Source organism: Nyctereutes procyonoides, unplaced genomic scaffold (genome assembly GCF_905146905.1).
Source record: "Nyctereutes procyonoides isolate TBG_1078 unplaced genomic scaffold, NYPRO_anot_genome, whole genome shotgun sequence".
Lineage (NCBI taxonomy): Eukaryota > Metazoa > Chordata > Mammalia > Carnivora > Canidae > Nyctereutes > Nyctereutes procyonoides.
Genome location: NW_026575134.1, coordinates 33,997,780 through 34,011,842, shown reverse-complemented (window position 1 = coordinate 34,011,842; position 14,063 = coordinate 33,997,780). Strand labels below are relative to the sequence as shown.

Here is a 14,063-nt window from a genome sequence, read left to right as displayed (position 1 = left end):
TGAATTTCATATATTTTCCGTATTACACATAACACATGTAGGTATAGATATATAGGTACTATATCCATTACTTTATACCTTTTTAAGGTTAAGAAAGACTTAGCCAAGCTTTTATTTAACAGATTTGAGTATATATTAAACAAGCATTTAACATTATTTGGCAGTCTGAAGAGCTACTTATTCATCCCCTCTGGATGAAAACTGCTATTTTAGAATCAAATACATTCCAACAAAATTCTCCGGTTGTACTAGAACAACCTTTAAGCTTTTGTGCCCTGCTGTGCAGGTATTAAAGCAAATCTGATCAAACAATGGTGACATTTTTAGCTAGCCTAATAACTCCATAGAAAATTGGAATCTTCACCACCATTGAATTTGATAAAAATAATTTAGACCTCATGAGGAGAGAAGATAATAGGAGAATTCTTCTCATTATAAGGCATCAATTAGGAGGAGAATTTAAGGGCAACACAATTTTTGTTGGGATTTGAGAATTTGCTCTGTTCTTTCATCCTTGTCAAAATGAATTCTGCTTTTTTCTCTGATGAGATGGTCTATTGCTGCCATATATCTACACCACCTGAGTGTGCTTATATTCCATTTCTTGGAGAATTTGCCAATCAAGACATGATTTTTTGGAAGGGTAAGAAAGTTAGTTTTAAAAAAATTATCCATAGGTCTTTGTTAAACTTAATCCCTTTTTAGGTGGAGCTCGGGGGTAGAATGCCCTGGTAGTAGGATAAAACCCTCTATGAAGAAAAATAAACACAAAAAAATTAACATTCTCTTCAGGATTAATACTTATATTTGTGCAATGAAAGTATAAGGTTATTTTTCAATACTAAAAGAAAACAATTGTAATATTCTTCTCTATGGCTGATCAGAAACACCTAAGATCACTTAACAGGATTAACATGACTGGCAGGCCTGCTTTCTAATTTTCCTAGTGGGTAAGCAAAGTGAAACATGTTTGTCCTGGAGTTCTAGCAGCTTTCTACTAGGAATACTAGTAGAGTAAGCTTCATTGGTCAGAGCTTAGGTGTATCATCATATTAGGCATAATAAGTTGTTTTTGCTTTTCCTTTGGAAGTTGGAATGAGTGTGTCATCCCTGAATTTTCTTGAATCATGTAAACCATCACCATGGCCATTGAAGTGTGAAGTTATAACATTCCCCCTTTGGTGCCAAAAGTGTAAGATCCTGTTAGTTTTTTTTTTTTTTAATCCTCTTAGTTTTTAAGAAGAGAATACTAAGCACAGATAAGTTTATATGAAATAATGAACATTTACCTACTAGAAGATCAGGATGTTGGGCTAGAGTCACTTTTCCATGTCTTTCTTCATAGTGACAAAACTATTTGAAAAGGAAATAAAGCTAGAATAGCAAACTTTAAAAGGAATGGGAAGTTTCAAGACAAATAAATGATTCAACATGGTGGTATGCATTTTGAAGCAGCAGCAGGAGTTAGCTTTATATCAATTTTTGGAATGATGTACCAAGTGTAGATAGAAAGAACCTCACTTTCCTAATAGATTGTGCTTTGTTAGTGTCATGAACATTTTTATGTAGAAGATGGTTTTAAAATCCTAATCAGAATTTTGGCAATTCTTATAAACTAACAGTTTTTTTTTTAATTTAAGATTTTATTTATTTGACAGAGGGGGAGCAGCAGGCAGGCTCCCTACTGAACAAGGAGGTCGATGAGAGTCTTGATTCCTGCCAAAGGCGGATACTTAACCTTAGACTGAGCCACCCAGGCACCCTGAATTTTAAAAGAGCTTTGTAAGTTAACTCAGAAATAGTTTTGATTAAAGAACCTTTTTTTTTTCCTTTTTCACAGGTATTCCTGCAACACATGGTAAACCCACTAGTTATTCAATAAGAGTAGATAATACAGTTCCACTTGTAACGCAGGCCCCAGCTGTACAGCCACTACAGATCCGACCAGGAGTTCTTTCTCAGGTTGGTAATAAAAAATTATTTTTGCATATGTGCTGTCCTCCTTATACTCCAGTAAGGGCACTGATCCACATGATCAAAAGCCTGTGCTGTTGAGAAATAGTAAAAATGATCTGGATGGGAATTCGATCTTTTGTAGTTACTGGCCTTAACTTTTACAGTTATTAATGATTGTCACTTTAATATATTTTTGATCTTAAGGGGTAGTAATGATGAATTACTTGTAACTTACTAGCTTTTCTTTTGCTTTTGCGGTAGCAGACGTGGTCTGGCAGGACACAGCAGATGCTCGTACCTGCCTGGCAGCAGGTAACACCCATGGCTCCTGCTACTACTGCATTAACTTCTGAGGGGGTGGCTGGTTCACAAAGGCTTGGAGACTGGGGGTAAGTTAAAAACAAAAATACTTGTTTGTGAAGTTTGCAAAATAGATCTTGGTTTAGAAGGGATTCAGTTTTTTTTTCCCCCTAAACTTTCTCCCTAGGAAAATGATTTCACACAGTAATCATTATAGCTCAGTGATGCCACAACCTCTTCTAACCAATCAGATAACTTTATCAGCCCCGCAGCCAATTAGTGTGGGCATTGCACATGTCGTCTGGCCTCAGCCTGCCACTGCAAAGAAAAATAAACTGTGCCAGAACAGGTTGGTATCAATGTTTTAACTTTCCTCTGCATTTTGAAAAATAATCTTTAAAGTAAATTTTGCATGTACACTAAAGGGTCACTCTGTTTTATTCAAAATGACCTCTATGATAGCTTTGTTACAAACACTAAGCCAGCTCCCTTCTCAATTTCTCAGAGGTATTTTGGTAAAACTAATGGAATGGGAGCCAGGAAGAGAGGAAATAAATGCTTTCAGTTGGTAAGATTGTCTTTATTGCCCTTTTGATTTGTTATCTACATATAATTTTCGACATTCAGATATCACATTTACCAATTTTAATGTATGTAACTGCAATCTACACTGATATTTCTAGAGATATTTATGAAATGATCTATATGTTAGCATATGATATACATGATCTTGAACAAATGAAGCTTCGTGTTGTTCATTTTAACTAGGTATCTTAGGAAAATGTTAGGTACATTTTTTTTTTTGATTATAGAAATGACACATTATTCCTTTAATTACAGGAGTAATTCGTTGCAGAATACGAATGTCCCTCATTCAACATTTATTTCTCCAAAGATAGTAAATGGGAAAGATGTCGAGGAAGTACGTTGTATAGAAACACAGGACAATCATAACTCAGAAGGAGGGGCAAGAGATTGTTGTGAAACATCTGTCCAGCAGGACTCTGATTCATCAGTTTCAGACAAACAGCGGCAAACCATCATCATTGCTGACTCCCCAAGCCCTGCAGTGAGTGTGATTACTATTAGCAGTGACACGGATGAGGAGGAGACGTCGCAGAGACACTCACTCAGAGAGTAAGTGCCAAAAGCAGTTCCTTGTGTTTATACTGTATCCTTAAATAGTGATGGCGCCCTCTGGTGTGCTGAGAAAAAAACTTTCTGGGACTTAACCCCTGGTCTCTCAGTGTCCTTTGGAGTAAACATCCTGAATAGCAATTAACATGATGATTATCACATTTCTTCTGTATTAGTAAGCTTTTAGTTTTTTTGTCAATGTAGGTCACTCTGAACTGCTTCCCAGCCTTCATTAAATAAATAATGTAAATTTTGGCTACTTCTCATTTTTGACCCGTTTTTCCCATCCCTCTTTCACTAGATGTAAAGATAGTTTGGATTGTGAAGCTTGCCAGAGCACTTTGAATATAGATCGGATGTGTTCATTAAGTAGTCCTGATAGTACTCTGAGCACCAGCTCCTCAGGGCAGTCCAGCCCATCCCCTTGCAAGAGACCGAACAGGTAAAGGACTTTCAGTGGTAGTATGCCATAAATATTAGGTCTACTAAAAAACCTGTGATTTCTTTTATTGGTTATGTTAATAAGTACTGTCAACTTAACACAGTGGCTTCTCTTCTTGGACACAATTTAACAAAATCGCTTTTTTAAAGAAAGTTGGTTTTAAGTAATATTTTTTGTTTGTAGAACACATCTAAGTAGGAAAATTGAGGTTCTAATAAATGATGTTTAAAGAAGCATTTGTTTTTGAGAGGCTAGAAAAAGCCATGTCAACTTCTCCGTAGACTAGAATTATTACTTAAATTTAGAATAAGAACATATAGCAAAATAAACATTTAAGCAGAATAAAAGAGGAATTTTTTGCATAATAAAGTAGTAACCCACTGTCAGTAAAGTATCCAATATGATTTTTTTTTCTCTCATTGGTGATTGATTTGTATGGTTTTATCCTTATTTCCTTTCCTACTCTTTTTTTTTTTTTTGGCCAGGGACATGCATTGCCACTAAAGTAGTGAGCCTTTCCTCACCAGCATGATATACCAACACATTAAGAGATAAGCCATGAAGATCTCAGTGAAACATGTTTGATCTCAATTTTTAGAAATTCTTTTTTTAGTGGAAACAAAATTTGAAAAACCTTTGTCTTAATTTTATATATTTGTTTTCTCTTTTTTTCCTTAGTCAGGAAACATGGTATTGAATACTTTGGAAGATGTAAAGAAGTTTTAACATGTCTTTTTGCAAATTGCTTATAATATGGTTTGGCAGTTTATATATATATGTGACTAAATATATATATATATATTTATATATATATATATATAAATTTGATAGATAGATAAAAAGAGATGTTTCAAATTGTTAAGTATGAAATGAATGACTAAAACAGACCATAAGTCAGGGACACCTGGATGGCTCAGTGGTTGAGTGTCTGCCTTTGACTCAGGGTGTGATCCTGGAGTCCAGGGATCAAGTCCCGCATCAGGCTCCCTGCGTGGAGCCTGCCTCTCCTCTCTCTGCCTATGTCTCTGCCTCTCTTTTTGTGTGTCTCTCATGAATAAATAAATAATATCTTAAAAAACAAAAAAAGAGACTATAAGTGCTGTAGGAATTCCAAGAGGGGAGAGATTATCATAGTCTGAGGGAGCCCGGAAGAGAAGGGAAATACGGGACTCTGGGTAGGCCCTTGGAGAGATGGGAAGGACCTTTCAGATAGCCGCTTAGTTAAAAGGACCCCAATTACCACTACAGGTATGAATCCTAACATTAGAATTTAGACTGAAATATCCAGGTCTCACGTGATTCTATGTTTTTTACATTTTGTTTAAATTATCCAGAATAATGCATGTTTTATAGTCTCTTGATGAGATTCTCAGGAATTTATGAAGTAGAATTTTATGAACTACTAATAATCAAGTGGAAAAGGCAAGGAGAGAAAATGTAAGTGCCAGAATGATGTACGTAAACAGGATAGAATTAGGGTTAACAGTCTGAGTAGAGAACTAATACGAGTGTTTAGAAAGTCTATGAAAAAAATGTTATTGGGCAGGGTAGCAGTTATAATTGATATGAATAACTGAATATGATTCTCATTAATTTACTAGAGCCTGGATAGTACTTAACTATAGATGTAATGTTGAAAAACATAATCTTCATAAAAATACTTTGTTGTAGTATGTCAGATGAAGAACAGGAAAGTGGCTGTGATACTGTGGATGGCTCTCCAACATCAGACTCTTCCGGACATGACAGTCCCTTTGCAGAGAGCAGCTTTGTGGAGGACGCTCACCAAAACACAGAACTGGTAACCTCTGCCAACACAGAAACCAAACCAGCTGTTTGTACTGTTGTGGTGCCACCAATGGGACTAGAGAATGGATTAAATGCCGATGAGCATATGTCAAACACAGGTAAACTGAGTCTGCCCTATTTCCCTGATTATCCCTTTAAAAATTCTTAATTTGGGAACCTTAGAGAACAACATTGCCACAGTCATCTCTGAATTTCCAATTGATCCTGCCAAATCTGTCACAGAAAGGAAATCTTTTCTATTATCATTCGGTGCATGAGATATCTTTTCTGTATTTAATTTTAAGATTGTCAGATCAGTACTGTGTAAAATATCTGAAGACCTTTCTAACTTTAATATAAGAAGGGGAAAAGCATCAGTTGTCTAATGTTTTATTCGTTGCCAGATTCTATATGCCAGCCATTGATAAAAGGCCGATCCGCTCCCGGGAGATTAAACCAGCCTTCCACGGTGGGTAATCGTCAGCAGAAACTGACATCAGCATTCCAGCAGCAGCATTTGAACTTCAGTCAGGTATGTTTGTGAAGCTGTTAGTCTTTGGGTTCAAAATCAGCAGGGTTTCATTTGGAGGGAAAAAAGATTCTGAAACTACACAGTCTTGAAAAATGTATGCCTTTTCATCATCCCATGTGACTAAAGAGAAATTGGCCTCATAATAGGATAATGAGGCAGATTATCCATAGAACCTGAATTCTTCAGAAAGATTAGGCTTCTAGATTCTCTTAAACAATTTTTTTCGTGTGTCTTTCCACTCAGAATGGATTGAGTAATGGATTGATGGCTGCGTCTGTTGTGTTAGTTGTGGTTACAGTCATATCTTATTGAGTACTTTCCACCTGGTCAGTGCTATGCTCAGCAGTTGTGTTTCACTTTGGGAAAGAAAAGATAATAGGTATTGGAATCAGACCCGTGTTCAAATCCTGGCTTTGCCAGGTAGTATGTATATTACCTTGGCCAGGTCTCTTCTACAAATGTGGAACACAGTTAATGGGAATAATAGCAGAGGGTCATTTTGGAATTAAGTAATGTCAGATATGTACTGTATTAGCCATACATAAAGTAAGTGTTCCACAAGTGGTAGTGATTAGTAGTGATGGGAAGATGATAGTGATATTGCTAGCAGTGGTAGTGGCAATGCTAATATTATCACAACAGATAGCAATAAATATTAAAATGTTTTATATTAATATGTATAAATTGATATTTTACTCTTCTCTGTGCTTAGTAGAAGTGGAGACCTGAGCGATCCTCTGGATTATCACTTACAGAGTGTCTTGTAATTTCCCTTTCTTCCTTGCTTTTTAACTGATAAAATATATATTCTGTCTTTGTTTGCGTTTTTGGATAGGTTCAGCACTTTGGATCTGGGCATCAAGAGTGGAATGGAAACTTCGGACATCGAAGGCAGCAAGCCTATATACCTACTAGTGTTACCAGTAATCCATTCACTCTTTCCCATGGAAGTCCCAATCACACAGCCGTGCATGCCCATCTGGCTGGAAGTGCGCATCTTGGAGGACAGCCTACTCTACTTCCATACCCATCATCAGCTACCCTCAGTAGTGCTGCACCAGTGGCCCACCTCTTAGCCTCTCCATGTACCTCAAGACCTATGTTACAGCATCCGACTTACAATATCTCTCATCCCAGTGGCATAGTTCACCAAGTCCCAGTGGGCATAAATCCCCGTCTATTACCATCCCCAACCATTCATCAGACTCAGTACAAACCAATCTTCCCACCACATTCTTACATTGCAGCATCACCTGCATATACTGGATTTCCATTGAGTCCAACAAAACTCAGCCAGTATCCATATATGTGAAAACTCAAAAAAGAGTATATTGAGGAAGCTCAATGATATAAACATTTGATTAAAAATAAAAACATGGTATTTAATAAATATTAGCCATGGCACAAGAAAATTATTTTTGAATCATGTAGACTTGGGTGCAATTTAAACAACTTTGAGCTTTAAAAAAAATTCACTTTTAATGTGTTTTGCACATTTGGTATAACTTGTCTTTGGTCATGTTATCTTCTTATGTAGTAACTCTAGACAGGTGACTTACGGGAGCAGAAGTCCAGTTTTGCTCCTGCTATTTTTTATAAAATTGCCTTCTAACTAGTGCAAGACACATCCACATTTGGGAAGCCATTCTGTGTACAGACTTAGAGCAACAGATGCACATACGTCAGAATTACAGCATACAAGTGAATTGTATTATCTGTGTCTTAGTGTATAAATGTTGGGTCACTTACCTAAGAAATTGAGCTATCGTTCTTTACATTTGCATGTGTCTTTGCATGGGCAAAATGTTGCCTAGACTTTGCTCTTAAATGTTGTTCCAATAATCTCAGCTGCATTGTAAACCGTTCCCACACATAGTGCCTTAAATATTTGAGGTTGTTAATGTTATTACCTATATATAAATGTTGAGGACTGCAGCACTTAAAATTCAGATCTACTCTTTAGTTTTCTTTTGATAGAGTAATGTTCATTTTGAGTTTTGTGTGGTATGATTTCAGGTCGTAGCTGTTTTTTCCTTACTAAGAGGGCAGCATGTTTGCTATAGCTGAATTCTGCTGTCTGATTTTTCAGAATGATCTAGCTTCAAGAAAAGCAAGCAGTTAGTAGTGCTTAAGAAAAATTGATTCAGTATCTAATGGATAGTTGATATCTGTCACAACACAGCATTTTATATACTGTTAAGTGAAACTGCAATACAATCTAAGTTTATTTTGGGAGTGTTTGCTAAAATGTTTAGAGGTGCAGTAGGCATGACTTTGAGTAGGTAATGAAAGAAAATGCAAAATGCTCATTGATTCATGATGTGGTTTCATCTTAGCTTGGGCAAACCATGCAGTATTTAATAAATAGTAGCAGAATATTTACTATTGAAGCTTGAAAAGATGTGAGTTCTTTGTGTGCAATTTTTCATTTATGCATGTGAGAGGGTTTTTTTTTAATATTTTTACATTGTAGTACTTGTTTTGCTTGTTGGTGGTGTTTGCTTATTTAATACATTCCGTCAGGGACAGAAATTACATGCTTTTTCTTTCCTAGGAAGTGTGTCTTGGGTTTTTTCCCTTTTTTTCCTTCTTTTTTTGGTGGTGATGGTGGTTATGTTTAAATGAAGTTGCTTTTACAGCACCAAAGACTTAATCATCCATTTCCTATATAAAAGGTAGCTACTTTTTTGCATAGACCTCAAGTATATTGTAGTGTAGAGGTGGAACTTAAGGAAAGGTATTAAACAGGCTGTTTTAGCTTATGGGCAAGTAATAAATTGTATCATTTATCTTGAATGTATCATAGATAAGCTGCTATATAACGATTGCCACTTCAGATAGCTGTGAAATTAGGTGATTAACTAGTTGTTATTTAGCCTTCTAATTTCTGTATAAGTCTAATTACATGAAATAGAAGTTGGGGTTTGATTTTTTTACTTTGCTTTTCTGTTTGGAGTGTCATTGTAACTACTGTATTGTAAATGATGGAAAATAATTGCATATGTTATTTTGGGGTGTGTTATTTGCATCAGTATTTTATCTCTATTAATGTTTGTGCTCATCACTGCATATAAAAAACTTGGATTTATCAATGTAACTTAATTTTTTATTTTCATACTGGCATTGTAGACACTTGAGAAAGCTGTATCTTGCAGGCTTGACTTAACTTTTTTTTCCTTAAAAATCTGGAATATAATCTTACAGCATTTACTGGAATAAACAGTACAAAGCATTTGAGTATAAAACTCTCCAAATGTTTTGGATTTACAGCATTTCTTTGATAAATGGATTGCATACCACTAGTACAGCTCTAATGCAGCGTTGACAATAAGCTAATAATGGATAAACTTTTCTTTACTCCATTAACACAAGCAGTGTTTTATTTAATAATCATCAATGAAATAAATGTGCCTGAAATTGATTTTAAAAATTACAGTATTAGATCATAAAATAAAAACCAGCAGTACATTTTTAGTCACACTGAAAATGAAGGACTTAATTTTCCCCACAAGTTTCAGTGTTTTTAGTAATCAATTCTATGCATTTTATATAAATAGAAATATATATACATATATATATTACACAGAAAAAAAAACGAGTAGCCTAAGATTAATTTAAAAGATTATTTACAGATGGCAAATTTATGGAGTCACTATTTAAGTAAACTTGCTGCCCTCCACAGCTTATTAATTTTATTTATATGGTCCAGCAGATCACTGGTATCTGCTCACTCAGAAAAGAATCAATGCTGGCAGCGGATGTTTCAGAAACACCAAGTGCAAAGGATCGATTTCTGTTTGTATGACAGGTACAAAACTGGCGCAGTTTTATTGTCATTCAGGGCCACGTTTACTACCCTGAAATGTCGTATTTTCTGTATTTCAGTACCAAGACTCAGATGGTCTTGTTAAATGGATAGTAAATGTTTTCATAATAGTAAAGTTTGATAAAGGCATACCCTAGTTGAGTACATTGCTCTTAACTGATTCCAATCATGGGCTTTTAAATGTGTTTTAAAAATTAAAAATGTCAATCCTGCTAACATCTAAATTTAACATTGACGAGAGAATTTGGATTTATACCCTCTTTAAAACCATTTTACCAGTTTTCTTTGGTTTTACTGCTTTCTTAAATAAAACACTGCATGACTTCCAAGTTGCATATTTGCATACTATTTTAATTTGCAAATTATTGTGTTTTTTCTTTTAACCAAATACCCTGATATTTACTTTTCTTTTCCTTCAGGGTGTTTAAATATGTTACTGTAGTAGCAAAGCCTTTTCACTTTTGAATCTCTACTACTAATTTTAATCTTGGTTTGTGTTAAGTAAAAGTTAAATCATACACTGCAAGGTGTAGGAAGATTTGTTTTAATGAACCCAATGATATAGATTTGATTACTAAGTTTGAACTGTTAACTGTTTAACAATTTTAGACTTGTGGCTTTCTTTCTTTGGTTTGTTTTTGCTTTTACTTCTATGCTACACTAGTTTGCCATGTAGCAATTGCACTGTGCAATATTACAATAAGGACTGGGAAAATTTTTATGGATGTAATGTCTATTACGGTTTGCGCTAGTATTTCTCTCTAGTTCTCAGTGATTTAAATGTGACCAAGCCTTCTGTACTTTGTCACAAAAAGCGGGTTTTCCAGGTGACTATTTTGGTGAGTGTCAAAATAAGAATTTATGGTGTATTACTGTCGATTCACTTTGAATTAAAATATATATATTGCAGCAAACAGCTTGTTGACTTTTTTTCTACCCCCGTACTGCTTACAGGGGAGGGAAGGAAGGAGGTTAGTAACACTTAGTACATAACTTACACCATCTCATTTAATTCTCAAAACCACTGTGAGATGGCATTATTATCTTCCCCATTGTATAAATGAAGAAATAGGTTCAAAATATTTAGGTAAGTTGTCCAGAGTCCCAGCGCTGAGTGGTGAATCTGATCTACGAACCAGGTTGTCTAACCATAACTAATCTACTTTCCACCAGTTCTTTTTGTTTTGTTTTGTTTTGTTTTTTAAATATTTATTTGAGAGAGTGTGCGCATGAGGGGGGACAGGCAGAGGGACAGTCTCCAGCAGATTCCCTGCTGGGCATGGAGCTGGATGTGGAGCTCGCTGAGCCACCCAGGCAACCCTCCTTTAAAACCAAGGCCTGAGGCAGTGTTCCAGAAGGACTCCACCCACAAGATAACCAGGGCCTTTCACTTGAATATTGTTTCCTTGACTGTTTTTTGAGGCAAATATTTCTGTTGAATATGCATGAATAAAGAGTATGGAATTCACATGTATTGTTAAGAAAAAAACATGAGACTTAAAGCGGGCACCTGAGTGGCTCAGTGGGTTAAGCATCTGACTCTTGATTTCAACTAAGGTCATGATTTCAGGGTCGTGAGATCAAGCCCTGTGTTGGGCCCTGTGCTGGGCGTGGAACCTGCCAAAGATTCTTCCCCTCTGCCTCTCCCTGCTCCCATCACTCCCCCCCCCCCCAAAAAAAAAGGTAAACATGATACCTCAATAGAATGTAGTTGTAGCAGGCCAATTTAAGTTACGTCCTCAAATACCATCCCATACTTCAAGGATTAACTTTAGAGGAACATCAGTAGGAGAGGTTTTTGGAGAGCATTCTAACAGAACACGCCAGTGAGAATAAATAATCTCTCAGCAAACTTTTAATTGAAGTATATAACACGCACTTTTGTGTCTGGCTTCATATGTTCGACATTTTGTCTGAAAGACACACTCGTATGTAGCAGTGGCTCACTTACTCCCATTGCTGTATTGTCTTCTGTGTGCATATACAATCATTTGTTTGGTGTTTTTGTTCATCTCTTTTGGAAAACACCTGTAGCATTTCCTTTGGGTATATACGCAGGTATGGGGCTGGGTCATAGGGTGTACATATGTTCCACATTACTAGATACTAAAACAATATTCCAAAGTGGTTAAATTCAATTTACACCCAATACCAGTAATATGAGAGTTCCAGTTACTTTATGTTCCTCACATATATTTTTTCTTTCATTTTAGTCATTCTTGTGGGTGTGAGTTACTCAAAGTAATGTGAAGATTTTCAGTTAGCCCAAAGCACTGATCCTACAAATAGATGAGATCCAGATTTTGCAATTTACTTGAAAGTAGAGTAAATTGGCATCTTGAGAATTCAAGTTTCTCCACTATCCGTGAGTAGGGCATTCTTAGGAAACCATTTTGTAAGCCAAAGTGGTGTAAAGAAGCAATGAACATGAGTTTTTATAGAAAAAATTTTGAGCTTTCCCAGACCCAAAAAATAAGCTCTCAGGTTTTTCGGATCCCTTAGGACACAGCTGTACAAAATAAATGGAGATAAAGCACAGATTGTCTACAGAGTTCAAAGCTCTGGCTGCTTGACGCTGGGAGGCTGAGCATAGTACCCCAGGAAGGAGCGTGGTGGGGCTGCCCTCTGGTCTGGGTGCGCTGCCTCTCGAACGGCTTTCTGCAAGTCCAATGCTGCCGGACACTTTTCACTTTTTGCCTCTTCATAAAAACTGAAATCCTCTTCAGATTTCTTTCAGTTGGCAGAAACTGGAACTGATACAGGTCTTTCTTGAAATCAAAGTGCCACAATCCAAACTTTTGAAAAGTGGGGGATACCTGTACCAAGAAGTACTCAGCCATTTTAAATGGATCAAGGAATAAAAAAAAAAAAATTGTTTTCCAAAGAGATGAAAAAAAAAAAAAAAAGGTCTTTAAGCAGCATGATTAAACCATTCGGCCAGGACTTAGCACAGTGGCTGGCACACAGTAGGTATTCATGAGTCATTCCATGATACTTAGGATGCATCTACCTACCATGTTTCAAGTACCATGTAGTATGTTGTATATATCAGTGGACAAAGTAGAAGGTTCTTTCATTCTTCTAAATCTTTCTTTCCTATTAGCGGGAGGGAAAGATTTCAAGCAAATACACTGGGTTAGGATAAATGGAATAAACAGGGAATACTGATGAAGGAGCTGGACGGGGTAGGCCAGGGGATACCTCAGTGAGAAGGTGACCATTGGGTTGTGACAAGGAGGATGCTAATCGGCTACGCAGGCAAGAGTATCCGGTGGAGGGAGCAGCGAGGGCAATGGGCCTTGAACTCAGGAAGGAGCTTCCTGGGCCGTGGGGCTGGAGAATCAGTGTGCGATTGGGAGCAGAAGCTAGAGGATGTAACTAGAGCGGTGGGCATGCAGGCTTTGCCAAAGAAGAGTCTAGATTTAAAGTCCCACATTATGGGACACGGGGGGAGGGTTTTAAGCAGACAGATGGGGGTTTGGGGGGGGTCCGGGTGGAAGCTGGAAGACCAGATGGGAAATAGTTCAGATGACAGAAGGTAGATACAAGTCCCTTATCAAGTTGTTTGTGTTACAAACATTTTCTCCCAGGTTGTGACTTGTCCTTTCATTTTCTTTACAGGGTGTTTGGAAGAGCATGGGTTTTGAATTTTGATAAAGCCCCATTTCTCAGAATGTTCTTTTATTGACTGTGTTTTCGTGTCGTAAGAAATTTTTGCCTATCCCAAAGTTGCAGAGACTTTTCTTGGTTCTCTGCCAGAAGTTTTATTAGGTCTGTGACTCATTTCATGCTAATTTTTATGTCCATTTTTAATTTTATGGCATTATTTTACCTTATCCTATGTATTTCTCTAGTTAGAACTATGGTCATTTGAAATAGAAAAAAAAAGATGTTAGTGTTTGATATTTTTCCATCATGAGAATAATACAGTATTAGAATGCATTTGGGAAATGCAGAAAAACAGATTTTAAAAACTCGTTGAAATCTAAGTGTTCAAATAGCTAAAATGATGTAAGCAATTTTAGGTTCTGATATTTTCTACTTCCAACTTGTAACATGAGCATCTTGCGTGTTTTACAACT

General features: G+C 36.5%; 1 protein-coding gene across 7 annotated transcripts in view; it reads left to right on the top strand.

Annotated features, from left to right (window-relative positions):
* The window catches only part of HIPK3 (homeodomain interacting protein kinase 3), an 89,854-nt gene extending 78,959 nt beyond the window's left edge, over positions 1-10,895 (top strand). For 3 of the 7 annotated variants that reach the window (XM_055300905.1, XM_055300907.1, XM_055300908.1), the window contains exons 9-17: positions 1,841-1,962; positions 2,218-2,345; positions 2,444-2,605; positions 2,762-2,824; positions 3,097-3,393; positions 3,695-3,835; positions 5,507-5,742; positions 6,028-6,155; positions 6,991-10,895. In XM_055300905.1, coding sequence (XP_055156880.1) covers positions 1,841-1,962; positions 2,218-2,345; positions 2,444-2,605; positions 2,762-2,824; positions 3,097-3,393; positions 3,695-3,835; positions 5,507-5,742; positions 6,028-6,155; positions 6,991-7,467 — 1,754 coding nt within the window. In that variant the 3' untranslated portion in view covers positions 7,468-10,895. The remainder of the gene's footprint in view (positions 1-1,840; positions 1,963-2,217; positions 2,346-2,443; positions 2,606-2,761; positions 2,825-3,096; positions 3,394-3,694; positions 3,836-5,506; positions 5,743-6,027; positions 6,156-6,990) is intronic. The other 4 variants (XM_055300909.1, XM_055300912.1, XM_055300910.1 and 1 more) reach the window with 4 other exon arrangements.
* The last annotated feature ends 3,168 nt before the right edge of the window (positions 10,896-14,063 follow it).